The 27,234-nt window shown below is 41.0% G+C and overlaps 1 protein-coding gene across 2 annotated transcripts in view; it reads right to left on the reverse strand.

Annotated features, from left to right (window-relative positions):
- PPP4R3A (protein phosphatase 4 regulatory subunit 3A) overlaps positions 1–27,234 on the reverse strand; it is a 70,572-nt gene that overhangs the window by 24,535 nt on the left and 18,803 nt on the right. For both annotated transcript variants that reach the window (XM_075065642.1, XM_075065643.1), the window contains exons 3-4: positions 18,324–18,422; positions 14,893–15,510 (exon numbers count right to left, since the gene is read on the reverse strand). In XM_075065642.1, the coding sequence (XP_074921743.1) occupies positions 14,893–15,510; positions 18,324–18,422 (717 nt within the window). The remainder of the gene's footprint in view (positions 1–14,892; positions 15,511–18,323; positions 18,423–27,234) is intronic.

The following is a 27,234-nucleotide window of genomic DNA, read 5'->3' on the forward strand; positions in this document are numbered from 1 at the left end:
GTTGCTAGGGTAAAAATCTTCCGACGAACGTGCACGCGGCGCGCACACACCTAACTGGAATGGATATGAGCAAGCACTCGAAGAAGAATAAGCTGTTGTTATAACAGAAGAACTTGCTGGAAAATATAGGCCACCTGTGATTGTAACTCAATTAGCTTTGTCGTTACACCTCAGCCCATTAAATGCACTTAACAAAGGCTGTGTTGCTGGCTGAAAAGAACAACAGTATGCATTGCTCACAATATTTGTATTATATTATATATAAAAGCACTTTAGAGAAAACTGATATATAAAAGCTAAGTGAAAGAAAAAAGAGTTACCTACCTTTTGAAACTGTTGTTCGCGATGTGTTGCTCATGTCCATTCCAAGCAGGTGTGTGTGCGCCGCATGTACCATTGTCAGAAGGTTTTTCCCTAGCAGTACTCGGCCGTGAAGCCCCCTGGCGCCTAAGGGACTGTGTATAAAGGTCCTTGCTGACCCGCCGCCTCTTCGGTTCCTTCTTGCCAGATACTCCAAGAGAGGGGAGGCAAGTGGGTCTTGGAATGGACATGAGCAACATGGTTGTACAAATATAGCACTCAGAGGGACTATGCTGAAAGTTAAGCTTGTATATTAAGCTTCTTGACAATTGCAGCAGCTTTTCTTAGGCTTTTGGCATCTTATAAACTCTGTGCAGAGACTGAGCTAAGGTCTCCTGCAAAGTCCTCACTGTAGCCCACTGTACTTTTCACTACACAGTTAACATTAGAAATGTACCTGTGTGCAGCTCAGACTTCCTTAGCTATATATTTCATGAACTTTAGCAAAAAATCTCATACAAAATACACTGCATATGCTCCATATGCAGTTTTCAAAGGCATGACAAATTGTCAAATAAAATGCAATTTTCCCTGCTGGAACATTTTAACACACTTCTCAATTAGGGCTATTTCTGTGAAGCAAAATTAACTTTCAATGTCTATCCACTTCACAGCTGTGGAAAAACAGACAAGAATCCACCCCTCACTCAAAAAACAAAACCCTATTCTCCCTGTTTTCTTCATATTCCCTTTTGGTCTTAGATAACTTCTGGAAGATTTCAGCCCAAAAGGTGAAAAGTTTAATGAAATTACAAGCAAATAAGTTCCTAGAACAGAAACAGTGCATCAGCCTTAAGTATAGTGCTATTGTTGCGGCTCCTGTTGTAATATTGCACCTGCTTTATATAACTCTTCCCTCCCACATAGAATGTCAGGGTTGGAGAGACCTGGACTAGAGGTCATCTAGTCCAACCCCCAGCTCAAAGCAAGACCAATCTCTAGACAGATTTTTGCCCCAGATCCCTAAACGGCCCGCTTAAGGACTGAATTCACAACCCTGGGTTAAGCAGTCCAATGCTCAAACCACTGAGCTATCCCTCCCCCACTCAGACACCAGTGATTAGTTTGTGATATAGATTAAAGTGCCCTCATCCCCTTGATCTTGAGCTATCCTGCTTCACACAGGTCCTTTAATAAACTATTGATAAGTAATTTCCCCCTTGAGAGACTTCTCCATTATCATCTAGGCATAGCTTTGGTAGTAACAGGAACCCATCATATTTTCAAGATGGCATACACATCCAAACTATTTTTTTAGCATGGAAGAAAGAAGAAACTAAGTTCTGATACCACCAATATGCAACACTTGCATGCATCATTTCACTGAGCTATTTCCCATTGGAAAACTGCCCTTATTTACTTTAGTGCAGCAGATAATTTGCATGGCAAACTATTCTGTAAACTGCAGCATTTGAAAGTGCAAATAAATTAAATCTGGCATTTCTGAGCGTACTGCTGACAGCATGCATCCTTCTGAGACAGTCTAATTCCAGCTTGATGCACTCCCTTTAATATCTGGTCAAAATCGCTAAACTTCTCTAACTCAGTTCCCCCAAATCACCCACAGATAATATATATTTACATTAAACGGTGCTGCAAAATAAATTAATATCTGTAAAGCACTTTCAAAATAAAGAGCAAAATATTGCTATTACTACATGTGGATCTGGTAGCAGGATGATGCAATCTGAGAACAAACATATGTACACAATCTTGTATTTATTCCACACTTTTAAAAAGACTGGCTTAAACAAAATTGATTGCTTTGTTTGAAAACTGATGAATATAATAAAGGAAAATTATAATATAGTAAGGCCATGCACTAAACATCCCAAATACACCTCTACCTCAATATAATGCTGTTGTCGGGAGTCAAAAAAATCTTACCGCATTATATTGAACTTGCTTTGATCCACCAGAGTGTGCAGCCCCACCCCCCAGAGCACTGCTTTACCATGTTATATCCAAATTCATTTTATATCGAGTTGTGTTATATCGGGGTAGAGGTGTAGCAAGGGCCAAGACAGCAGTAAGTACATAAATTATTTTAAACTATCTGCTCTTCCTCTTCTTATTAAATTCTTCAGATCCCTAGAAAACACAAATCATAGACTCCAAGTGAGCCCAACAGCACGCTTTGTTCAGGCAACATTATGAACATCACAGGAGCTTGCTGGCACACAGAACCAGCCAATAATGGGGGACAAGTAAATGGTGTTTACTTACTCTATGGCGCAGTTTTGCAAGTTTTTTTTTAAAATTTTAATACAAAAGGATAGGACTGATGGCCTCCAATGTGAGAAGAAATGTATAAAATAATATTTTTAGTTGCAAAAGAGCGTCACAAAGTAAGAAACATCACTTACCCGTCTTCCCCCCATTCTCAAAATTAGTCAGGTCCAGGTTCCAGTCAGGGTTTTTTTTGGTAGTTGTGGTATCACTAGAATAGGGCATGCTGGTACACCAAGCTGTGTTGGCAGTTAGGAGCGGATGAAAAAGAAAATGGGGGGAAAAAAACAGAACAAATTTAAATTCAATTATGTGCTGAATGGCTTTCTTACAGTTGTGCAAAATTATGGGTTTTAAGATTTATTTTTATTGATTTTAATTTTCTTGATTGTGGGAAGTTACAGGAGAGTCTGGTAATTATGTAATGACAGTAGATACTGAGATTCAAAAAGTTGAAGTTTTACAGCCATTGAAAAATTGTGTTTTAACAATTGGACAGTTTGTCAAAATACACGAAGTAAATAGCCTTAAATCCAAGGTGCATTCTTCTTACTTTGTGTATCTGTACATTTTGGTCATCATCTACGGAAATATTTTTTCATTAGTTTCTATGGTGAAACTGACACTTACTGATAAAAATCTAATTCTTCCAACCATAGATGTAGTCCTGCCTACCCACCGCATGAGACTGGTGTCCCTGCTCACCCGAGCCCTGACTACTCCCCGCATGCTAGAACCCTGCTCGAGCCTACCTCCCCCTGCGTGGGGCTGGCATTGCCCCACCACACTACATAACTGCCAAATAATATTGTTCTATCAACACATAAATAATACGGTAATGCCTCACTTAAGGTTGTAGTTATGTTCCTGAAAAATGTGACTAAGTGAAACAATGTTAAGTGAATCCAATTTCCCCATAAGAATGAAGGTAAATAGAGGGGTTAGGTTCCAGGGAAATTTATTTTTGCCATACAGTACAGTACTATAGTTGGGAGGTGCCCCGTCCTTACCCCACACAGGTACAGCCCACTGGCACTGGAGACAATGAGGCAGACAAGGAGGCTGAAGGTGCTGTAGACTAGGAGAAGCATAATGTGCAGCAGCAGCGGCAGCTTCCCCTTCCCTGCAAGCACCAGGGGCAGGGGAAGCTCAACCCTCAGCCCACCCACTCCACCCCTTCCCCCAAGCCCCCACCGTTAACCTGCCTCTTTGTCTCTGCCTCTTTACTCTGCACAACATGTCCTTGCTCCTCCCTTCTCCCTCCTCCTGCCCATGGCAATCAGCTGGTGAAGGAGGGGGGAGGTGCGCCATGTCCTCGCTCCTCCCCTCTCCCTCCAGCCCAGGGCAATCAGCTGACTTGCACTGTTCAGGGGGCAGGAGAGAGGAGCGAGGACTCAGGGCGCAGGCTCCCCCCTCCCTCCTACTCCTGGCAATCAGCTGGTTTGCAGCATTCTGGAGGCAGGGGAAGGAGGAGGAGCCTGCACGCCAAGTCCTCACTCCTCCCCCCTCCCTCCTGAATGCCGCAAGCCAGCTGATTGCCACGGGCAGGAGATGGGGGAAGACTGTGATCTGTGGGGTCTGCTGGCAGGCGGGAGGTGCTGTGTGTGTGTGGGGGGGGGTGTAGGAGAGCTGATAGGGGGCTGCCAGCTGTGGACAAAGCAGGCAGCCAAACGACATTATAGTGAAGCATTGCACAACTTTAAATGGAGCACGTTCTGTAATTGAGAAGGGACAGAAGATCAATGTTAAGCGAGAGGATGTTAAGTGTGGAGTTACTGTACAGCCAAGGTCCCATCATGCCACCAATCCTGTATTATTATCTTGGCAAATTTTGCAGCCATTCAAATGCTAATACAGGGGTCGGCAACCTTTCAGAAGTGCTGTGCCGACTCTTCATTTACTTACTTTAATTTAAGGTTTCGCGTGCTGGTAATACATTTTAACGTTTTTAAAAGATCTCTTTCTATAAGTCTATAATATATAACTAAACTATTGTTGTATGTAAAGTAAATAAGGTTTTGAATTTAAGAAACTTCATTTAAAATTAAATTAAAATGCAGAGCCCCCTGGACCGGTGGCTAGGACCCGGGGAGTGTGAGTGCCACTGAAAATCAGCTCGTGTGCTGCCTTCGGCACGCGTGCCATAGGTTGCCTACCCCTGTGCTAATACCTTACCTGTTCATCTTGTTTCTACCACTATTCCTCTATGCAGGCCCAGAATGAAGAAAGGTAGTCTTATAACTACTTTCTACAATGGCACAGTTCAACTATCCACTCTCTGGGCTGGCATAATGGGACAATTTTTGCATAGCTGTCAAAATTTATTTGCAAAGAAATACAAGATTGTGGATGGAAACATGGAGATGACAAAAAACCAGTCTCTTTTGTCACTTTACTATATAATGGGGGTGGCCTGGTTGCTCATGATCAGTTTGAGACTTATGGTTACATAAATGTAAGTAAATATTGCATCAACTTTTTCTTTCAATAAAGAGCACCAAATCTATTTTTACTTACACACACACACACACGCATGGTTTTTTAAAAAAATATGTTTATAAAATATGTACACAATTCAACAAGTAACCTTTCTATGCTGTTGGCACCCTCATAACACTAAAAAATTAGAACTGCATAATTTTTATATATTTATATGTATAAACACACATGCAGAAAACTATGTTAAAAGAGTGTTAAGGTTGCAAAGTCAAGTACTCAAAAGTGAGGAAGGAAATACCATAATTAAAGTTGCCCATGCAACCTTAAACCAGCTCCCTTGCACATATGATATGGTCATGAATTACATGATCACATACCATATTTTCCACAGAATACCTGCCTCATTCAGTGCCCAGGATTCACTATACTCACTGATTGAGCTGCTATTTAATATGTTATTTTATTCTCATTGTTCAGCTTGTGGTCCCTGGCAAACCATTCAAATCCTGCTTGGAAGACAGTATTAATTTCCTCAGTGGCTTTTTTTATGGCTGTGACAGGATGACTGCTCCCTGCAAGAAAGAGAGCAGGGTCCAGTGTACCTGGACAGATTAGCTGATGCCCAACTGGGCATAAAGGAAGGCACCTGGGCCTTACAAAAGGGGAGTCAGCTGCAGGTGCTGAGGGATGCCTGCAGACACTGGAGGGAGTAAGGATGTTTCTGCATGGCCCTGAGTCAACAAGGGAAAGGCAGCAACAAGAAAGGCCTGAGGAGAAGACCAAACTTAAAGCAAGAGGTGCTTGGAGAGCAGGAACACAGGCCCTCAGGGAGGAGGGGCTGCACCCAATTTGGGATTAGGGGGGAAGAACTAATTGTTACAGAGAGGATAGGCCCTTAGAGAAGGGGGGATGGGCTCAGCTGAAACTGGGATGAAGTCTTTAAAGGTCTAAATTTTCTTTTGAAAGACTTTGCACTGGATGTACCAAATTGGACCCCAAAAGGACGAATGTTTGCAACATCTGGCCTACGTAGACTTTTTATTAAAAGGAAGCCTGATTTAAAGAGAAACTGAGTCATGCCTCAGCAGAGCCATAGCTGGCTTGAAGGGGCACTACAAAATAGATGCATCCATTTATAATGGCATTCATCACAATAGTAGCAGACTGCTTCACAAGCATGAATGAATTTATTCTCACACCAATGAGATGAGGTGACGTTATCATCAGAGTTTTACAGATGGGGAAACTGAAGAACAGAGATATAAAAGTCAAAAGGATCCACTAATTTTGAGAGTTCAGTTTGACACCCCAACAATCTATTTTTGAGAGTACTTAGCTTTATATGACTTATGTTCAAAGCACATTGACTTCAGATTCAGTTGCGAGTACTAAGCAATTTTGCACATCAGATCCCAGGTAAAGCATCCAGAAAACAAAGGACACAACTAATGCTCACCTGTTTAAAAAAAAAGAGTTTGGTCTGAATGACTTGCCCAAAATCACATCTCTTTCTGCCACAGACTTGCTAACACCCTACCTTATTCACTACACACCTTCCAATTTCTGCAACAAATGAGGAAGCAGTCCTACAGACTATACAGCCTCTTTCACTACACATAGATCTATCCAATTCATTGAATGAAGCAGGGTCCTGTGGAACCAAATACTACAGAATATCATAGAAATACAGGGCTGGAAGGGACCTCAAGAAGTCAACAAGTCCAGCCTCCTCTGCTGATGCATGAGGAAGTAAACCCTTCATGGGTGTTTATCTAATCTATTCTTAAAAACCCCCTCCAGTGATGGTGATTCCACAACCTTCCTTGGAAGCCTATTCCCCAGTTTAACTACCCTTATAGTTAGCAAGTTTTTCTTATTATCTGACCTAAATCTCCTTTGCTTCAAATTAAACCCATTACCTCTTGTGGACATAGAGAACAAGTGATCACAGTCCTCTTTTTATCAGCCTTTAACATATTTGAAGAGTGTTATCAAGTCCCCCTCAGTCGTCTTCTCTGAAGACTAAATGTGACCAGCTTTTATAATCTTTCATCATGGGTAAGGGTTTCGAAACCTTTTACTATTTTTGTTGCTCTCCTACAGACTCTCTCCAATCTGTCCACATCTTTCATAAACTGTGGCACCTAGAACTGGGCACAGCTGAGGCCTTATCATGTAAATAAATACTGTATTATAATGTATATGCACACGGGGGCAATCTTAATTCTGGCATTTTTTCACTTTTGAGCGCTTGACTTTGCAACTAGGGCTGTCAATCACAGTTAAATCAACAGATTAACACAAAACAAATTAACTAGATTTAAAAAGTTGCTATCAATCAGTTTTAATCACACTGTTAAATAATAATAGAATACCAATTTCCATTTATTAATATTTGGACATTTTCCTTATTTTCAGAATATATTAATTTCAATTACAACACAGAACACAAAGTGTACAGTCCTCACTTTATATTACAACAGTGCAATGCAAATACTTGTTCTCACCTTCAGGTGACATTGTAAATAAGAAGTGGGCAGCATTATCACTTGTAAAAGTAAACAACTTTGTCTGTCTTATCAACTGGCTGAACAAAAAAAAGAAAGAGGACTGAGTGGACTTCTGGCTCTAAAGTTTTACATTGTTTTGTTTTTGAGTGCAGTGATGTAAAAAATAATCCTACATTTGTAAGTAGCACTTTCACGATAAAGAGACTGCACAACATTACTTGTATGAGGTGAAATGAAAAAATACTATTCATCTTTTTTACAGTGCAAATATTTGTAATAAAAAATAAAGCAAGCACAGTACACTGTATTGTGTTGTAATTGAAATCAATATACTTTGAAAATGTAGAAATACATGCAAAAATATTTATAATCCATTTAAATTGGTATTCTATTATTAATAGTGCGATTAAAACTGTGATTAACTGGACCTTTTTTTTAATCTCCCGATTATTTTTTAAAATTGTCTGAGAGCCCTAATATTTTTATGTGCACAATGTCTAAGGTTTTTAAAAAAGAAAAAGTGAAAAACACAAAATTTTATCTGGTTGCATAATACTGATACTGACATAGATCATCTGCAGGGCCACATGAGCTAATGGAGTAATTGATAGTAGCAGTAAGTTATCATCCTCTGTGTAGACCAGCCACTAGAGGGGGATGAGACATAATTTGCCACTTGGTTCCACAAATATTTTCTGACAGCAGAGGAATACTGAGACTCAAGAATCTAGGATTCCATTCCATATTCTGTGAGGTAGCATGCACTGTCCAGTGGTTTCCAAACTGCAGGTTGTGACCCAGTACTTGGTCACGTAATGTAAGGTATTTGGTCACAGTGGCTCTGCGCTCTTAGAAGTCCCATCGGCGGTGCCTCCCAGCTAAGGCTAGTCGCTACTTGTTCTGACACCATGCTGCGCCCCGGAAGCAACCAACAGCAGGTCTGGCTCCTAGGTGGGATCCATGGGCCTCCACGCGCTGTCCACAACCCAAGCACCACCTCCACACTCCCACTGGCTGGAAACCAGCCAGTGTGAGCTGAGGGAAAGGGGGATAGTGCCTGCGGGCGAGAGCTGTGTGGAGCTGCTTGCACGCCTCTGCCTAGGAGCCAGACCTGCTGGTCCACGGTGCCAGGACAGGCAACAAGCCCTTAGTACCCCCGCTGTGCCACTGACCAGGAGCCATCCAAGGTAAGCCTGGACCCCAACCCCATGCCTCAATGCCCTGCCCCAGCGCTGAGCCCCTTCCTGCACCCAAACCCCTCATCCACGGCCCCACCCCTGAGCCTGCATCCTCAGCCCATAGCCTCTCCTGCACCCCAACCGCCTACCTCAGCCCTGAACCCGCCACAAACCCGGAGCCCCCTCCTGCACCCCAAACCCCTCATCCCCAGGCCCACTCCAGAGTTTGTACCCCCAGCCTGACCCCCTCCTGCAACCCAACCCCCTGCCCCAGCCCAGAGCTCCCTCCCACACCCTGAACCCTCATTTCTGGCCCCACTCCACAGCCCTCACCCCTGAGCCTCTCCCACACCCCAAACCCCTCATCCACAGCTCCATTGAGTCATGGGCATCAACAATTTTCTTCAACTGGGTCATCAGAAAAAAAAAGTTTGAAAACCACTGCTCTAGTGGACTCTTGGGCTCCTGTTTCCCCTAAGCCTTATTCCCTTCTACCTCTGTCCACTCCAGCCGGGCCCAGTCTTGTCTCTTCCCACCCACTCCAGGCTCCTCATCTCAGTCAGTCCTAATCTCATCTGAACGGCAGAGTTATGTCAGGGAAGAAAGGCAAAGGTGGCAAGAGAAGAGGCACAGATGTTGTGCATGGAGTGTATAATGCCTTACGTTCTAAATAACTTCATGTATTTAAACCAGGGGTGGGCCAACTTTTTGGTCTGAAGGCCACATCTGGGTGGGGAAACTGTATGCAGGGCCATGAATGTAGGGCTGGGGCAGAGGTGCAGGATGGAGTACGGTGTGTAGGAGGGGGCGTGGTGTGCAGAAAGGGGCTCGGGGCAGGGTATATGAGGGGACTCAGGAAAGGGGGTTACGGTACAGGAGGTGGTGCGGAGTACAGGAGGGGGCTCCGGGAAGGAGGCTGGGGTGCTGGAAAGGTGCGACAAGGGGTTCAGGGCAGGGGGTTGTGGTGCAGAGTGAAGGAAGTGTTCGGGGTGTGGGTTCCGGCCTGGCGCCACTTACCTGGAGCAGCTGTGGGGTGGTAGCAGCATACAGTAGGGCTAAGCCAGGCTCCCTGCCCGCCCTGGCCTCACGCTGCTCCCGGAAGTGGCCAGCACCATGTCTCTGCGGCCTTTTGGCAGGGGGGCAGGGGGAGAGGCAGAGGGCTCTGCAGACTGCCCTCCCCTGAAGCTCCCATTGGCCAGTTTCCCATTCCTGGCCAATGAGGGGGGGGGGGGGGGGGGGGGAGGTTACCTGCAGGGGAGGGCAGCGCACGGAGCCCTCTGCCCCCTCTCCCCCAGGGGCCACAGTGATGTGGTGCCAGCCGCTTCCAGCGGCGGCACGGGGCCCACAGCGCCACAGAGGTGCCAATCCTACAGGCCAAATCCGGCCTGTAAGCCGTAGTTTGCCCACTCCTGATTTAAACTTAAAGCAGAACCATTTTGTTCCTGTATAGCCCACCTTCATTGGGCCCAGAGTTGTCCAAGGTTGACCTACAATCAACAGCAGCAGTATCACCACCACAAGCACTAGCATGGTCCACAGAACACAGCCACACACACAACATCCCCCATCCTTGGCTCCCACTGGACTATTGTGAAGCACTCCAAACATCAAGTCCAGGGGTCTCTTCAGTTAAAAGATAGCTTATAAAGACCCCAGTCCCCAGCAGCACCAGTCTCCAGCAGGAAGTGGTGAGATGGAAAGGAGAGAGAGAACCAGGCACTCCACTAACTACCATGGCTTCTACAGCGGACAGCAACCACCAACTAATACACAGGATTAACAATAGTCAGAAAGGAACATTTTGTTCAGTTACATTGTGACAAGCCTTTATTCTAACAAAAAATAGAACGGGTTATTATATTCAAACAGAGCAGACAGACCTTCAGTTTTAAAGTCCTGTCTAAAAAAATTTCAAGTAATCTTCAAGGAACTCATTTTTTTTACCTTGCTAATGCAACCCTAACCAGACCGTATCTCCAGGTAAATATTTCTAACCTGATTTTTATAAGGCATACAAAACTTACTCACCCAGGCTGAGCAGTAATTTTGCCTGGTGAGTGGAACCAGGGAGCTGTATGCTATTTCTCAGGAGAAGAGGAAAGGAGAATAGCAGTCTAAGCACCACTGCTACTTTAACAGGATGGGACAGAAAGTCAAGAATCCCAGAGGTGAGCAGCCTGAGGAAGTACGTTCCTTATAAAAATCAGGTTAGAAAAGAATGGGGGCAGGTACATTAGTGGAAGAGAAATTAAAGTGGGAGAGACTATACTCATGTATGTTTTTTAAACTTGAGCTAGGGTAGTCATTCATTTTCCAGAGAGAGAATGAAAGAGAAAGGGAGAAGAAAGGCTAGCCTTCAGACTATAAAAGCCACAGCAGCTGTGGTGGGAAGGAGGCCTCTAAATATTCCTATTCACTGGCCACTTGGAGCAGCCGTAGGATAGATGGAAGAGCAGCCCTCTCCCATCTACCCTACAGCTACTCCAAGTGGCTAGTGAAGAAGAATATTTTCCTTCATTCAAGCCAGATCCCATATTTATCTCCACTATAAACTATACCTCATATTTAGCTCCACCACTGCCTTTTCGCCTCTCCCAGAGTAGGGAAGGGAAGCAAGAAAGAGTGTGGAGCAGTGGAATGAATGAGAGTCAATCAATAAAGATGTAAATTGATCTATGGAGGAGATACAAGAGATGAGAGTGAAAAGGCAGCTTGATGGTTTTAAAATTTCATCTTGGAGTGTTTGATCTCACACAAAGAAAAAATAAATTAAGAAAGAACACTGTGCCAAACCTTAATATTTACTATGCCTGGGAAGAAGAGGAAAGGGCAGCCTAAATTAATTTATGGGAGGTGAACTGTTACCCTGATAAGTTTAATTGTTCTAAAGCCTTTTGCTGCTTTAAAATCTCAGATAATGCAGTTTGGGAGGGGCACGTTTTGAGGCACAGCTGTATTTCAGCCAGGTTACTAGGTTTAAACTTTGGGCTAGCAATGTTTTGTACATTTTTCAAGCTTTTTAAAAATATACCAATAAGCCATTCCCTCTAGCACAGTGTAAAACATTCATTACTATTCTGTTTACCTTCTTTTATTTTCTCCAGAAAGAAGCAGAATGAGATGTTTCTGCCAAACATCTACCATTTTCTAATCCTTCCCAATTTATATACCTGAGAATTTTCCCTCTCTCTTGGTACTTTGTGGAAGTCAGAAAAGCTAGGATACAGTAAAGGATGTTTATTCTGCTCTGTGTAGTGCTGCTCTCTGCTTTTCAAAGCTGCAGAGGCCAATTAATAGGACACAAGTTTTTAGGTTTAAAGTAAATCATTAATCCTCACAGCCCCACTGTAAGGTTGATAAGCATTATTCTCATTTACAGACAACAGAAGTAGGGAGTGGTTTAAGTGACTTATCCAAGGTCATATAGCAAGTCAATGTCAGAATCAAAGTCTCCAGCCTCATTGTACCCCTTGCATACAAGTTCCTCAACTATACTCCACATGCAATACACTATCACCACTGGCTAAAACCAAAAACCAACAGTAGAGAAGAAACTGATCTATTATTCTATCAACTTCTTCATCCTGTACAACAGATACTACTCCTATTTCTGACAGCTGCACATGTGATGCATGACTTGCTGCTTGAGACTGTTGCAGTACTAACTCCTCTTGCCCAAATTGCCTCCCCAAAGCTTATCCAATTCATGTATCTTGGAATCAGTGGTTGATGTTTGTTGGGTCAGCAAATTACACTATCAGCAAACAGTGTTCCAATTTTGTAATAAGTAAGATGGCAATCGGTAGGAGAGAGTAAGTATCTGTGAGGTGGACAAAGAGGCCAAGATTTTCTTAAGTGACTAATGAGCCTGGATGCCTAACATAAGGCACCTAACTAAGCATTTTTCAAAGGGTGGGTGCTGAGCACTTTCTGAAGATCAGGCCTTTAAAGTGCTTACTGGCCACCCCAAGATTATTAGTCAACTTTTGAAAATTTAGGCCACATGTGCATTCTCCCCATTCTATAGGAAAACACATTCAAAGATCAAGTGATTCAGATGGGGAGCATTGTAGTCTAGTGAGTTAGACTGACTGGAAATCAAGAGAGCTGAGATTGACTTGCCCATGTAACTATGGGCAAATAATTTTAATCTTTCAGCCACAGTTTCCCCATCTGTTATGGGGATAACAATATTCAACAGGGTGTTTTGAGGCTCATCTAAATAAACTAAGCTTAAAACGTTAAGGCAAGTGTGACGCATTGCTAGAAAGGGTTAGATATCCTGCAAAATAAATAACCCTCAAAAGACACGTGGGGAGATGATGTTTGTTTTTGTGTAATTACATACATATGAGTATGGTCAACAATGTGATCAACAGTCCCTGTCTATGCTATATTCTGACAATTCAGAGGTCAAAAGAAGATCCTAGCATTTAAATAAATTGTAAAAACCATGATATCTTGGTTTTCGTCTCTCTTTGAAATGTACTGTGAACGATGGACGAACAAGCAAATATCCTTATGTTAATTCGTATAGCTAAGTACTGGTTATGGACCTCCTTCAAAGTCATCCTAATTACCTTTTGTTCCCTGAGGAACTTCAACTTGTCAAAAGACAGGAAATTGTACAAAAGATCCTTGGATCCTGATTCTGTCATCTCAGATCTGCTTAGGGATTCATCAGGGGAAGTTTGATTTACAAGACTGGAGGTCCCAGTTATGCCAGTATGCCCTGAATACGATATTTGGACATTGGACTATAAACTATTAACTATTTCTGAAAGAACTCTTTGCATCTACAAAGCTCACCATCTCTGCTACAAATCTGCATCTAAATGAATTGAACTCATGTCTGAATGTACATTGATCTTTTAACCATTCTCTCTTGCTTTTTAAATAAATTTTAGTTTAGTTAATAAGAATTGCTGTAGCGTGTATTTGGGTAAGATCTGAAACATTCATTAACCTGAGAGGTAATGTGTCTGATCCTTTGGGATTGGTAAAACCTTTTCTTTTATATGATGAAATAAGATTTACAGAAATTTTCATCATATTTGATGTGGGTACCTGGATGGAGGCTTGAGGCTGGATCACTTTAAGGGAAGTGTGTTGTCTGGACTTCTGAGTAACCAGTAAGGTAATAAAGAAGCTATTTTATGCTGGCTTGGTAAATCTTGGATATTCCAATACATCAGCTTTTTGGGGTTTGGCTGCCCCATTTTTTGCAGTTCATCCTAATTGAGTGACTATAGCTGGCCCCCACTAGGACCCCAGTCATAGCAAGTCTGCAGAAACATTTAGCACTGTGCTCACTTCTTCAGACTACATAGTTACCAGGAAAACATGATCATTATCTCCATCCTTCTTGCTTTTGTTTGGTTTAAGAAGCTGGCATCCACTGACTGCATATTAATAAAATACACATCTGTGTGCCTTACCAATGCTATCTGGCTCTGATGAAAGCCTTATAGCGCTCACTGTGCTACACAAAGTTGATACTTACTTCTGCCCAGTTCATAGAGTTTGGTGCGAATACCTATGCAATGTATGTGGATAAGACCACCATGCATAAATTGTTTTTAATATCTAAATTTCTCCATTGAAGCTTTTCAACAAATGCACAAATTCAAGACAAGACACACATTAGAACAGGTATGTAGTTTCTTGGCAAAACTATTTTGCAATTATGAGCCAAAATAATTAGGAAAATGTTTAAGAAACTAAGTCACCACTATTTTTTAAAAACTTGTACCTTCCAAACAACTTTTCTGAGCTGCCTCAACCTTTAGAAAAATTCTACCTTGGCAGAAAATCATACATGCGAATTTTAGATGAAAAGATTTAGGGCAGATTCATTCTTAGTTACAGAGGCTGGAGTCTTAACAGGTAAAGGCTTAACAACCGGGTAAGAATACTCAGTACACCTTGCTGACTTCAATTCAACTGTGCTTAATTAGGTACTAATGCAGTTTGTTACATTTACATTATAAGTTCTACAGTAATAAGTCTAAAGTTCACATTTTAATTGCAGAATATCAACTTTATAGCTCAGTGTTCCAAACTCTGTTAATCTTTTACATATACACACACATACTATATATTAAAAAAATCTTAAGATGCTGAAAGCCAGTTTCAAGTCAACTTTCCATGTTAAAAAGTAAGAGCTTCCGACTTACCTGTAACATACCAACTATTTCCACTTTATTAAAAAAGATGAAGGAGTGAAGTGTTGACAGCATATTTTCTTCAAACACTGAGGGAGTGGGTAGAACCATATCTTGGATATACTGTACTCTGTATGTTTGATGAATTTTTTGCTTCAGCTCTGGATCAGATATAGGAATCACCTCTTTAAATTTTGCTGTTTTTGTCAGAAATTCCCTGTGTTTCCGTGATGGCGATAAAGAAGGATCATATTCTAGGCATCCAATTATGTCCATTATACATTCCTCAGAAAACATTACTTCAAAAAGTGCAGTTCTGTTCAGAAGGAAGATTCCCTTGATAATTTCATACAAGTGGTGTAGTCCTTCAAGGTTCTCCAAGTCCTCACACACATGAAAAATTTCTAAGAGCTTTTTAATATAGCCCTCATTTTCCAGTGCTAGTGCGAGTTTTTCACGACGCAATGGGGAAGGCAGTGAAGATGCCACAAGTTCCGCAATTTCCTCTAGCCGATTTAATTCACAAGATGGCAATTCTAGACCTGGTGATGACATATCATCAAAACGTTCCTCCTCAGATTCATCTACAAGGTCCTGAGTAATATCCACTGAAGGATCTTTTCCTTGAACCTATTACAATGAGATATTTTTTGTAAATAATTTTTTAAAAATTTCTACTGGCATTTTTTTTTTTTAAATATTTCTAAAAGTGTGCGTTTCGGGTAAGGGACAGAGGGTGAAGGAAAAAAGCCAAAAGCCAAATTACGCTCCTTGATGGCAGAAAGACTTCTGATTGTATTTTTATTAAAAGCATGATCTGGAATATCAATGATTCTACTTCCTTGAGCCAAAAATAAATGCATGAATAAGAGTTTGCCATTTAAATACAATGCAGTTCAGGTTCTGATGTGCTTTTTGAATGCTGGCATAAAAGGCACAGTCTGGGACACTGAACATCTTCATTAATATGATTTTGAAACAGTAATTTTCTGGACTAGATATTTAATTATTAGTTCACATAAAGCTGAATACTTTAATGTCAGGAAACTGGAAATATAGGGAATAGAGAAATAGCATAATTTTCTGAATACTTCAGGAAAAAGAAAGACATTATTATTAGCACTTCTCGGGTGTTCGTCACTAGAGCCTGAAAGGTCCCCTTGCCCAAGGTGAATAAGAAGTGTTCCCAGGTGAACAACACATCTTCTGCAGAAACTAAACTTTCAATTACAAATAAATTTTTTTGAACATTTATGGTTTTGAATAGAAGGTTCTAACACAAACAGATATTAAACTGATGCAGCACAATCTTCTTAAGTCTATATACAACTTGTTCAACTACCTCTGCAGCTGATCAGAGCTTTCCATGAGCTACACCAGAATGAACTGACCAGAGTCTTGTCAGCTTTTGTTGCTATTTCTTACACCTGTGGGTAGTAGTGAAAATTACAAGAATCAAGTCAAGTTTTGTTCTGCTACAGTTTGGGAAAACTGAACATCAGCAGAGACAAACACTGGTGCTATTCACTGAGAAAGAGGACCCAAAAAATGAAGGTTGTTTCCAGTACTCTGCCTTTGTTCAATATATCTGCAGTAGTCAAAAAACTAAGGGAATGGAAGAGGTTGACACTGATGCAGTCAGGAGGTTAGTGGAGATATATAGCAATAAACACCTCATTCTTGCAGCAGCCAGAAGGCTGTGGAAGAGGATGGAAGAATAGTGAGAACACTTCGCCATCCTCATAGCAGCCAAAGAAGGCCGAGGAAAAAGACCCCAAGGCTTCAAATTTGGATGCCCTCCAGCCACACATGTATATAAAAAGGTGGGGCCTCAAAACACAGTCCAAGGAAAACAACCCGGCAAAAAACACTAGCACATTCAATTTTCCCAAAGCTGGGGATGATTAGCTTTTCACCTGGGTATTCCCCAGGAACAGTGGGTGCCAACCCATCTTTTGAATCTGTCTTTAGCTAGCAGTTCTAATCCTCTCGCAGTATTTCCGATTGTGGGTTCATGGGTAGGAAAGAGCAATAGGCTAAAATACAAAATGAGTACAATATGTATGTGCGTATAAAGAGATGTATGAAGACACACTGATCTCTGGACAGGAGAAGTGGAAGAAGGAGTAAGACAAAATATACAGGACAGAACATAGAACAAAGAGAAGAGAGGAGGAGAGAAAGGAAGAGACAGATAAAGGGGCAGTGGGAGAGATAAGGGGCAGAGAGGGAGAGGGAAAGAAAAGTGAAGCAGAAGGAAGCAGACACACACCATGGTTTATTACAGAAAAGAAAAAGAACGGAGTGAAGCTAGGAAGCAGAGAAAGCAACATCAAGCAAACGAGACATTAGTAATAATATTCAATGAATTTATTTGATTAATCCTTTGGGTGGTATTCAAACAGCTACATAGCTGGTCAAATACTATTAACACTGGTGGAATATAGCAGATACATGCAGTGAATATATTTTCTGCTATTCAATCAGCCCTAGTAAAATACATTAAAAATTGTATTAACTAGAAAGCTGATTGACATGTCACAAATAAAATGCAATGTACAATTAACAGTTTAACTGCTTTAAATTGAAAAGGTCAGGACTTTTGGGGGAAAATATAGAGATACAGATCTGACTCCCAACCTAAAAGATGTCAAATAAATCTTTCAACCCCTGCCAGTCACCACAGGGACTCCATCACACACATGCAGAAGAACAATCCATTCAAGTAAATTAACCAAGTTCCCCTCTCTCTGTTACAGGAGAAAGGCAACAAACAGGAGGGTATGAAAGAGAAGGAAGAGAAATGCACAGATAAGAAGAAAAATGTATACGAAGAACAGGGAATTAAGAGACAAAACAGACTAGCATTAAGAAACCTACAAAATGGAAAAGACAACAGGTAGATAAAAACAAATACAACCTCTATTCTACAGTTCTATAATCAGCTTCAAAATGCATTTGAATGTTGAAGTATCTCCCACCTTAAAAAAACGAAATAATTACTAACTAATGAAATCATTGTTATAAGACCTCATAGAATCATAGAAGTATACAACTGGAAGGGACCTCGATAGTCATCTACTCTAGTCCCCTGCACTCAAGGCAGAACTAAGTAAAACTAGAACTTTCTTGACACGTGTTTGTCTAACGTGTTTCACGAACTTGTACTTTATGCAAATTTTCCTTAGGGAAAATGTGGGTGAATCTCAAAAAAAGATACTTTTAAACACAGTTTCAGGGACAGCTTTCAAATATAACTAACTGTTAAACTTGGCACCAGACTTTTATGGGGAAAGCAGTTTCTCAATTACCAAATATGTAATTTTTTCCTCTGTATTTTTTACTTACAGGTAGTATGCTTAATCTCATTGCTAAAAACAGACCATAAAAATCAAAGGCATAACATTACAACATCCAGAAAATCTTCTATTTTTCAAACATACCTGACATATTTTTTCCCATATTTCATCACATCCAGCTTTTTCTTGAAAGCTAAGTGCCAAGTCATAATTTTCAGCTTCAGACCACACAATCAAAGTGTCCTTGAAAGAGATGAAGGAGTATCTTTCAGGCGAGTTATATTTTAGCGATAACAAGCTTTAAAAATGTTTAAAGAGTGATCTATCAGTTAATTTAACAAGGCAAAATGAAACCAAAAACCAGAAGGACAGTATAACAATACCTATTCAATGATCATATTTTAAAGTTATGTTTGAAGCTTCCAGGATCTTGAAATAGTAACATTTTATACAAACCAAAATAAACAAAGTCAAAGAATACTGAAAACTGTTTTAATCTTACTTTACGAAACTAAAAATTAGATTTGAATACTGTAAATATTGTTCTTTAGCTTCAGGATGTAATTATTCTCCTTCTCTCCCTAATAAAACATGCTAACAAGTACAATACACCAGTTAAAATAAATTGACTTTCATGGGTCTAATGACAGTGCATAAAATTAAACATATGCATGCCATGTGCAGGATCAGGGTCACAGTCAGCTTCCAGATCTGTTATGCCCCAGAAAGCACTATGCTGATGCAGTGTCATAGTTTCAAATTTATTGATAAGGATGGAGCTAATTTACTGGCTGCATGAATGCCTTTTTCTACCACTATACTCAACTGTATGCCCTCCCCACCTTTATTTTAAATCTGAAAGGATATAACATTTTACCACCTTTTGTAGTCAAATGCAAAAACAAACACTCATTCATTGGATATATAAAAAATTAAAAACATCAAACTCTTCTGATCAATTTCAACTTTTAAATCTGAAGCATGCTATAGAACAGAATACCTATGCTACATTATGCGTAACCTTATTTAGTTTACTATTCTCATTTTTAAAAGAGTTAATTTTAAATTTATCATAGTGAGAAGTTACAAGAGACTTACATAATTAAACATTTCATACGTTAATTGGGTTTTTGTTTACTTCAACAAGCATTAAATGGATAATAACCATAAAGGGAAAGTGAGCATTTTTATTTTAAAGTGCACTTGCCAGAAAAATATCTTCATTTTGCCTCTGTCTACCCATTACACAATCCCGAACACTTTAAAAAAAACAAAAACTAGTCAAATAGCACAGCACTACTATCCTGCTCCACTGTGAGCAAGTCATTCAAGAAAATAATATCCTTTTGCCATTACCAGAGCAGCTATATAGCTTCAAATATACCACTGGGTTTATCTTTCAAATGGCAGTTTACCTTTTCTTTTTCCGAAGGGTTGGGGAAGAGATGGCAGACAGAAGGAAGAGATTTAGCAAGCCACCTCCAAAATACAAAAGGGAAAAAGCTGCAATGAATGATGCATCCTCAGGCAAGACAGATTACAGAGCAAATTCTTTGGTAGTAGATTGACAGCACATGGTGCTGCTGTCACCTAATGAGATGGACAAGTGTCTCATGGCTAGGGGATTTTATATGGAGCATCCCACAATGATCTTTCCTCTCTCTGTCAAAGCACAAACCCTTGCTCAGAGATTTAGCCATTACTTGGAAATGCAGATGATCACCTTACAATTAGACGGTGTCCAACACCAGTTTGCTGTACAAGAAAGGTGATTGCAAAGATCTAAAAAACTATCATCCAATATGCCTGCTCTCACATGTCTACAAGCTGTTCACCAAAATAACAACAAACCGACTCTTACAGAGTCTGGACAAGCAGCAACTGAGAGAGTAGGCAGGTTTTTGAAGGAATTTCAGCATAACAGACCATATTTTCACTATAAACCAGCTACTGGAGTGCTCAAGAGAATACAAATTCCCTTTGAGCATTGCCTTCCTCAACAATGAAAAAGTGTTTGACAGCGTGCAGCTCAATGGACTGCTGAAAACTCTTGCAGAGTAGGGCATTGACACAAACTACAGACCATTAAAGGAAGTAAACTCTGACTGCACTACAGGTATAACTCTGTTCAACATTCCCCTTCACATCCCAGTCAAAAGAGGTGTGAAGCAAGGAGACACTGTTTCACCAAAACTCTTCACAGCCTGTCTCAAAATGGTAATGAGGTGGATGTATTGGAAGGGTGGAATCAGCAACAACGGAGAGCAGTTAAACCACCTCAGATTCACGGACAATATTGTGTTGATTACTGAAAACACTATCAAACTACAGAGAACAAAATGCATGCGGTCTGATGCCTTGCCAAAAATCCAAATAATAGTCAAGGGAGAACAAACAGAAGAAGCTGAGAAATAAGTTCATTTGGGCCAAAAAATTAATATGCGCCATGATCAGGAAGACAAACTCACAAAGAAAGAAAGCTGGTTGGTGCACGTTCAGTTCTATCAAGGATGTCCTCCAGGAAAAAAAAAAAAATTAATAAAAATCAACAAGGCAACACTTGCCAACCTCTTCTACTCAATAGTACTGCTGGCAATGCATGGCAGCGAAACATGGGTTCTAACGAAGATAGAGGAGCAACAATTGTCTATCGTGGAGAGAGGGGTGGAAAGAAGAATTTGGGGGATTTCAATCCGTGACTGAGTCCCCAATGAAGTGATCAGACAGCAGAATGGAGTGCAGGATGTTGTCGTTGAAAGCAGGTACAATAAAATGCAATGGGCAGGGAATATAGCTAGGCTCACTGACAACAGATGGACTGGAGCTATCACCAAGTGGTACCCATGGGAACTGAAATGACCACTCAGCCGATCTCCAAAGATATAAGATAATTTTATCATGAAAAGGCATGGCTGCATATGGAGAAGGAAACCCAGGATAAGAGAAGAATGGACGACTTGTTGAGATCGGCACAAGCTATATGAGGGCTGAAGGACCGATTGATGAAGGTGATAGCAGACACTTTTTAACAAGAATTTATCTAAATGCATGAGAGAAGATTATCAGCAAGCTATTGCTGACTAACTCTTTCTCTCAACTCTGAGGCTATGTCTTCACTACCCGCCGTATCGGCGGGTAGCAATCGATTGCTCGGGGATTGATATATCGCGTCTCATCTAGACGCAATATATCGATCCCTGAACGCGCTTATATCAATTCCAGAACTCTACTAACCCGAACGGAGTTGCGGAATCGACAGGGGGAGCTGCGGACATCGATCCCGCGCAGTGAGGACGGTGAGTTATTCGATCTTAGATACTTCGACTTCAGTTACGTTATTGATGTAGCTGAAGTTGCGTATCTAAGATCGATTTTCTCCCGTAGTGTAGACCAGCCCTGAGAATCATGCAAGTCTGCCTGCTGCTTTGAAGAAATATTTTGTGATGGGTGGATGGAGTTAACACTGCCTTGTTCTGGGAAAAGAGAAGTTTTGCTGTTTGGCAAAGGTAGTCAATAGCGATCTCTCCTTTTCATATCCTCATATTGGTAATACTTGGTCAGAGGTAGTAAAATTAAGAATCCCAACCAGGAATTCTGACCATGTCCCTTTTAAAGAAAGCTATGTATTGGACATGGAGTTTAAGTATTTTCAGGTTCACTATTTGCAGAGGCTGCACCTGGTTCTGCACTTATCAACATAAGGACTGATTTACTGTCACACTTTCAACAGGTTAGTGCTCTCTCTTGACAGCACATCCCTTGGCCCACGCTGCTTTCCGCTGCCCCCATTGGCCTGGAGCGGCGAACAGCGACCAGTGGGAGCCGCGATCCGTCGAACCTGCAGACGCGGCAGGTAAACAAACTGGCCCAGCCCACCAGGGTGCTTACCCTGGCGAGCTGCATGCCAAAAGTTACTGACTCCTGTTATAGGCCTTGGCCACACTTGAGATCTCTTTCTTAAGCCTCTACCTGACATACCTTTCTGGACACATTATGTTTTAGGAATCCCACCACTGTAGATCAAATCAGCTAGTGATTGCTGCTTTGCCAAGAATAAGCAGGGCTACCATCCAGAATTTACTCACCCTTGACATGTCTTAATTAATTTCTACTCATTTTTAAAAAAGTTATTTTTTAAATAAAAACGAGTTTTTGTTTTTGTTTTTTAAGTGGGACCAGTGTTGGCTCCATGTTATCACATTCCCGCTTTCTTCTCCCCATAACCCTACCCAAAAAACCCACACCACACTATTTTTCAGCAGATTTAGAGTGGTTTCAATTGAATGTTAGTGAAATAGTTATTAATTATGCTTGTGGAAGAGTTGGGGATTTAAAAGAATGAGTAATTTCTTAAGAGTTGCTGCCCTGGAAACAATTCTGTAGCGAGACGAATCTTGTAGTAAGAGTTGCTGATTTTAACTCTAGAAAACTGACGGTGTTCTGCAGTCCTTTCTTACACTGGTACTAACACGTTTAAAGGATCATCAGCCATCTTTCCAGGCATCTATAGTCAATTCTGAGGATGTAATAGAAAAGACACCTTAATGTTATTCAGTCATATAATCTACCATCAATGGATGCCGTGACATGAGGTTCTGATGACACGCTGTAGCCTGACCTGTTGGTAAACCAAGTTTCAAAATATTCTCTGAGGCATCAGCTATGTCAAGCCAGAACACCGTGTTCCCTAAAACAGACAGGAATGAATAGACAGTTTCAGCTGATACCTACTGAAGTAATCTTCTGGTGATATTGCGAGTATGACTGACACTAATACTTTCATTCTGAATTTGGATCCTATTATTTGCTCAACCTGGAGGTACCTGGCTCTGTAAAAATCACTTGGGGTCTCCTGAAAACTGCAAAAAATATCAAGTAAATATCTACACATGATCTTTTTTCTGGCATTTGGTCTATTAGCTCCTATGTTCAATAGCTGAACTTTTGTTTTTAGTTGCAGTATATTTCAAGAACATGGGATAGAATAATATATTTCAGTTTACTGATTCCATAATATGGCCTTGCGGTAGTCCCTTTATGATTTATCTATTTAGTGAGCTTTGTCCAGCAATAGTGAAAAATAAATTTGTTTGTCAAGTCTTACGTAGGCCTGAAGGAACCAATCTGGCATCATGTTACTCTCCTATTAAAAAGGAGGCATTCCCTATCTTCTCTTGCTCTACTTCCTCTGTCCCAACAACTTCCGAGTCCATATTCTAAGTTGTCTTTAGTTGTAGGGCCCAAAGTTTTATTTCCTACTGTCTCAATTATTTCAGGTTTGTCCCATTGGTAGAAGCACAAGTTTCTTCTTTTCTGCACATTTTGTCATCATCCCCTCACAAGTCTCTCTCTTTGTAGCTCCCCCAAATTAGGTCATGTTAGTGATAGTTTGATATGGCTACTTTTTAACATTAAAGCCATAATTGCCTCTGAACTACTTCATTGGTAGATAGTACACTAGCTGAAATGTAGTGTGTATCTTCAGGTACATCTGAAATTAAAAATTAAAAAGATATCTGAACTACAGATTTTACTGCCATATCACTGGTAGGACCACTGACATAATTATCCTTGAATAAAAGTATCTGCAAAAATATGCATGACTGCATGCTTTACTATCTCTCATAGAAGAGGCTTTATTTTTATGTTTGTTCTTTTGGAGTGGATAGAAGGGAGCGTCTCTTCCTTAAGAAATAGCCATGTCTACATTGTGAACTCTTTGGGGGAAGGCACTGTTTGTTCCTGTATGTGTGGACAGCACCCAAGAAATTGCTACAACAATGTAAATAAAAAGCATGAATTAGGAATGAGTCTAAAAAAAAAAGGGTATTACTTAAAGTATGCAAAATTAATCTGTTCAATGTCCATACTCACTGGGATATTCCAATCAACCTTTGAGTGTACCTTCTTCATTTAGTGGACTAACCATTTCCATTTGCCTTTTCTGTTTGTAATCCTAATTTTCTTTATTTTTACAATTGCTTTGATAATTGGTTTAAAATAATCTAAAAAATGAACTCCATTTATTAACAGTATAATATTAAAAATAGACATTACAATCTATAGATTAAACATATTGTATTACATAGCTAAATGCAGTGCCTGTCTATATCTGAATATAACTCTTTAGTGAATGGACCGTGTCTTCTTCAATGAATTAAATAATCATAGAATATTAGGGTTGGAAGGATCTCAGGAGGTCATCTAGTCCAATGCCCTGCTCAAAGCAGGGCCAATCCCCAAGGCAGATTTTTACCCCAGTTCCCTAAATGACCCCCTCAAGGATTGAACTCACAACTCTGGATTTGGCAGGCCAATGCTCAAATCACTGAGCTATCCCTCCCCCTCCAAAAAAAAAAAAAAGTTTTTTATTGGGAAGTCAGTCACATGACTCTGGGACATATCTTGCCACAGCAGAGGAACTGCCAGGAGCAAAAGGTAGCAGTTTTTCTGTTTTTTTGTAGCAGTTTTGGATTTCTCTCCTATACCTCAGAAAAAGGAATTCAAGGAGTTCCGTTTCTTTGTTTCTTTTCCTAGCTATTTCTGCCTCTAATAGAAACCTCATTTTCTACATTTAAAACACTCCTAAAGGAAGAAGGCATGTCAGGAGATTTGCCATTGGATAGGGGGTCTAAAGATCCAAAAATCTTAATAAATCTTTCCATACAGTTCAATACAAAATTCTACAAATTACATAGTATTACTACATCAAGTATGCCTTCTTAGGCTTTTTTTTTCTTAAATGCAGAGTATTTGGAAGTTTCCAGCTAATGAAAGTATAGTTAAGCAATGGATTATGTTCTTCCTGCTATTGAGTACTTTAATCATAAACTAAAAGTAAACCGAAACACTCCCAAATGCTTGCTACTCTCACATACCCAGGAAGAACTTCTGCCAATACGCTTAAAAGGAACCCTTAAAAGACTTTGGCTGTGACCGACAATTCTTGAACTTTACACATAAATGTATGGCAGAACAACCCTTTAGTGAGGATTGCTAAGCTTTTAGAGCATGATTTTTTATGGCATGTTTTGTCTGGCTTGCCAAGCCTGGAATGGACTAGGAACCAGTTCAGCCCCGAGAACATGCTGGAGCATCCATGAGGCTACTCTAAGTTGTGCTGGATGGTAACAATTCCCAAGAGGCCAGCCAAGGATTGCTGGAGCTGCAAGAGCAGTCCAGCAACAATCCCGTGCCTGGAACAGCAAGGAGGTTTGATACAATCAGTCAGGGATTCCTTCCACTTAAGGGAAAAACCCTGCCACTGAATGAAGCCAGCTTTCTGGCTCCCTTACATCCCCCCTCCCCCCGATTGTTAACAACCCCTTGCTTACAGGTACAAGGATCTAACCCTAAGAACGGGTGAGCACAGAACTCAAGCACAGAAAGGGGGACAATGGCAGCTGAACTACAAATGGGCTATTTTGCTAGGGAAAGATGCAGCTGGAAGGTAATACAATGGACATGAAGTCCATGTGAATACCCAGGGATCTACAAGCAAACATTTTCTGTAGATCTGTGGACTCCACATCAGTGAGATATCAGGCTACACGTCCACTGTACCAGCACTACTTCCTCATGAGAAGAGATGTGAAAATTGAATTTTTGACTTAATTCTCCCATTTCAGCACACTTTTTTGAGGAAAAGACTAATCTGGACAAGCTAGAACAAAGCCTAATAAGAGTGGATCAATATCACATATGACACAAGGAAGAAAGGAGAGCAGCAGAATACAGACCTTGGACTTCAGAAAAGCAGACTCTACTCCCTCAAGGAACTGATAGGCAGGGTCCCCTGGGATAACAACATGAGGGGGAAAGGAGTCCAGGAGAGCTGACTGTATTTTAAAGACTCCTTATTGAGGTTGCAAGAACAAACCATCCTGATGTGTAGAAAGAACAGTAAACATGGAAGGCAACCAGCTTGGCTTAACACTGAAATCCTTGCTTAAACACAAAAAAGAAGCTTACAAGAAGTGGAAGATTGGACAAATGACCCGGGAGGAGTATAAAAATACTGTTCAGGCATGCAGGAGTGAAATCAGGAAGGCCAAGTCACACTTGGAGCTGCAGCTAGCAAGGGATGTTAAGAGTAACAAGAAGAGTTTCTTCAGGTACGTTAGCAACAAGAAGAAAGTCAAGGAAAGTGTGTGCCCCTTACTGAACGAGGGAGGCAACCTAATGACAGAGGATGAGGAAAAAGCTAATGTACTCCATGTTTTCTTTGCCTTTGTCTTCACGAACAAGGTCAGTTCTGATCTAGACTATTGCACTGGGCAGCACAGTATGGGAAGGAGGTCACTACCCCTCTATGGAGAAAGAACTGGTTCAGGACTATTTAGAAAAGCTGGACATGCACAAGTCCATGGGGCTGGATGCACTGCATCTGAGGGTGCTAAAGCAGTTGGCAGATGTGATTGCAGAGCCATTGGCCATTATCTTTGAAAACTTATGGCGATCTGGGGAGGTTCTCGATAACTGGAAAAAGGCTAATGTAGTGCTCATCTTTAAAAAAAGAGGAGGAGGATCCAGGGAATTACAGACTGGTCAGCCTCACCTCAGTCCCTGGAAAAAATCATGGAGCAGGTCCTCAAGGAATCAATTTTAAAGCACTTAGAGGAGAGGAAAGTGATCAGGAACAGTCAGCATGGATTCACCAAGGGCAAGTCTTGCTTGACTAACCTAATTGCCTTCTATGAAGTGATAACTGGCTCTGTGGATGAGGGGAAAGCAAGTGGATGTGTTATTCCTTGACTTTACCAAAGCTTTTGATACGGTCTCCCACAGTATTCTTGCCGACAAGTTAAAGAAGTATGGGCTAGATGAATGGACCATAAGGTGGCTAGAAAGCTGGCTAGATTGTTGGGCTCAACAGGTAGTGATCAATGGCTCTATGTCTAGTTGCAGCCGGTATCAAGCAGAGTGCCCCAAGGGTCGGTCCTGGGGCCGGTTTTGTTCAATATTTTCATTAATGATCTGGAAGATGATGTGGACTGCACTTTCAGCAAGTTTGCAGATGACACTAAAGTGGGAGGAGTGGTAGATATGCTGGAGG

This window comes from Chelonoidis abingdonii, chromosome 4 (genome assembly GCF_003597395.2).
Source record: "Chelonoidis abingdonii isolate Lonesome George chromosome 4, CheloAbing_2.0, whole genome shotgun sequence".
Classification (NCBI taxonomy): Eukaryota; Metazoa; Chordata; order Testudines; family Testudinidae; genus Chelonoidis; species Chelonoidis abingdonii.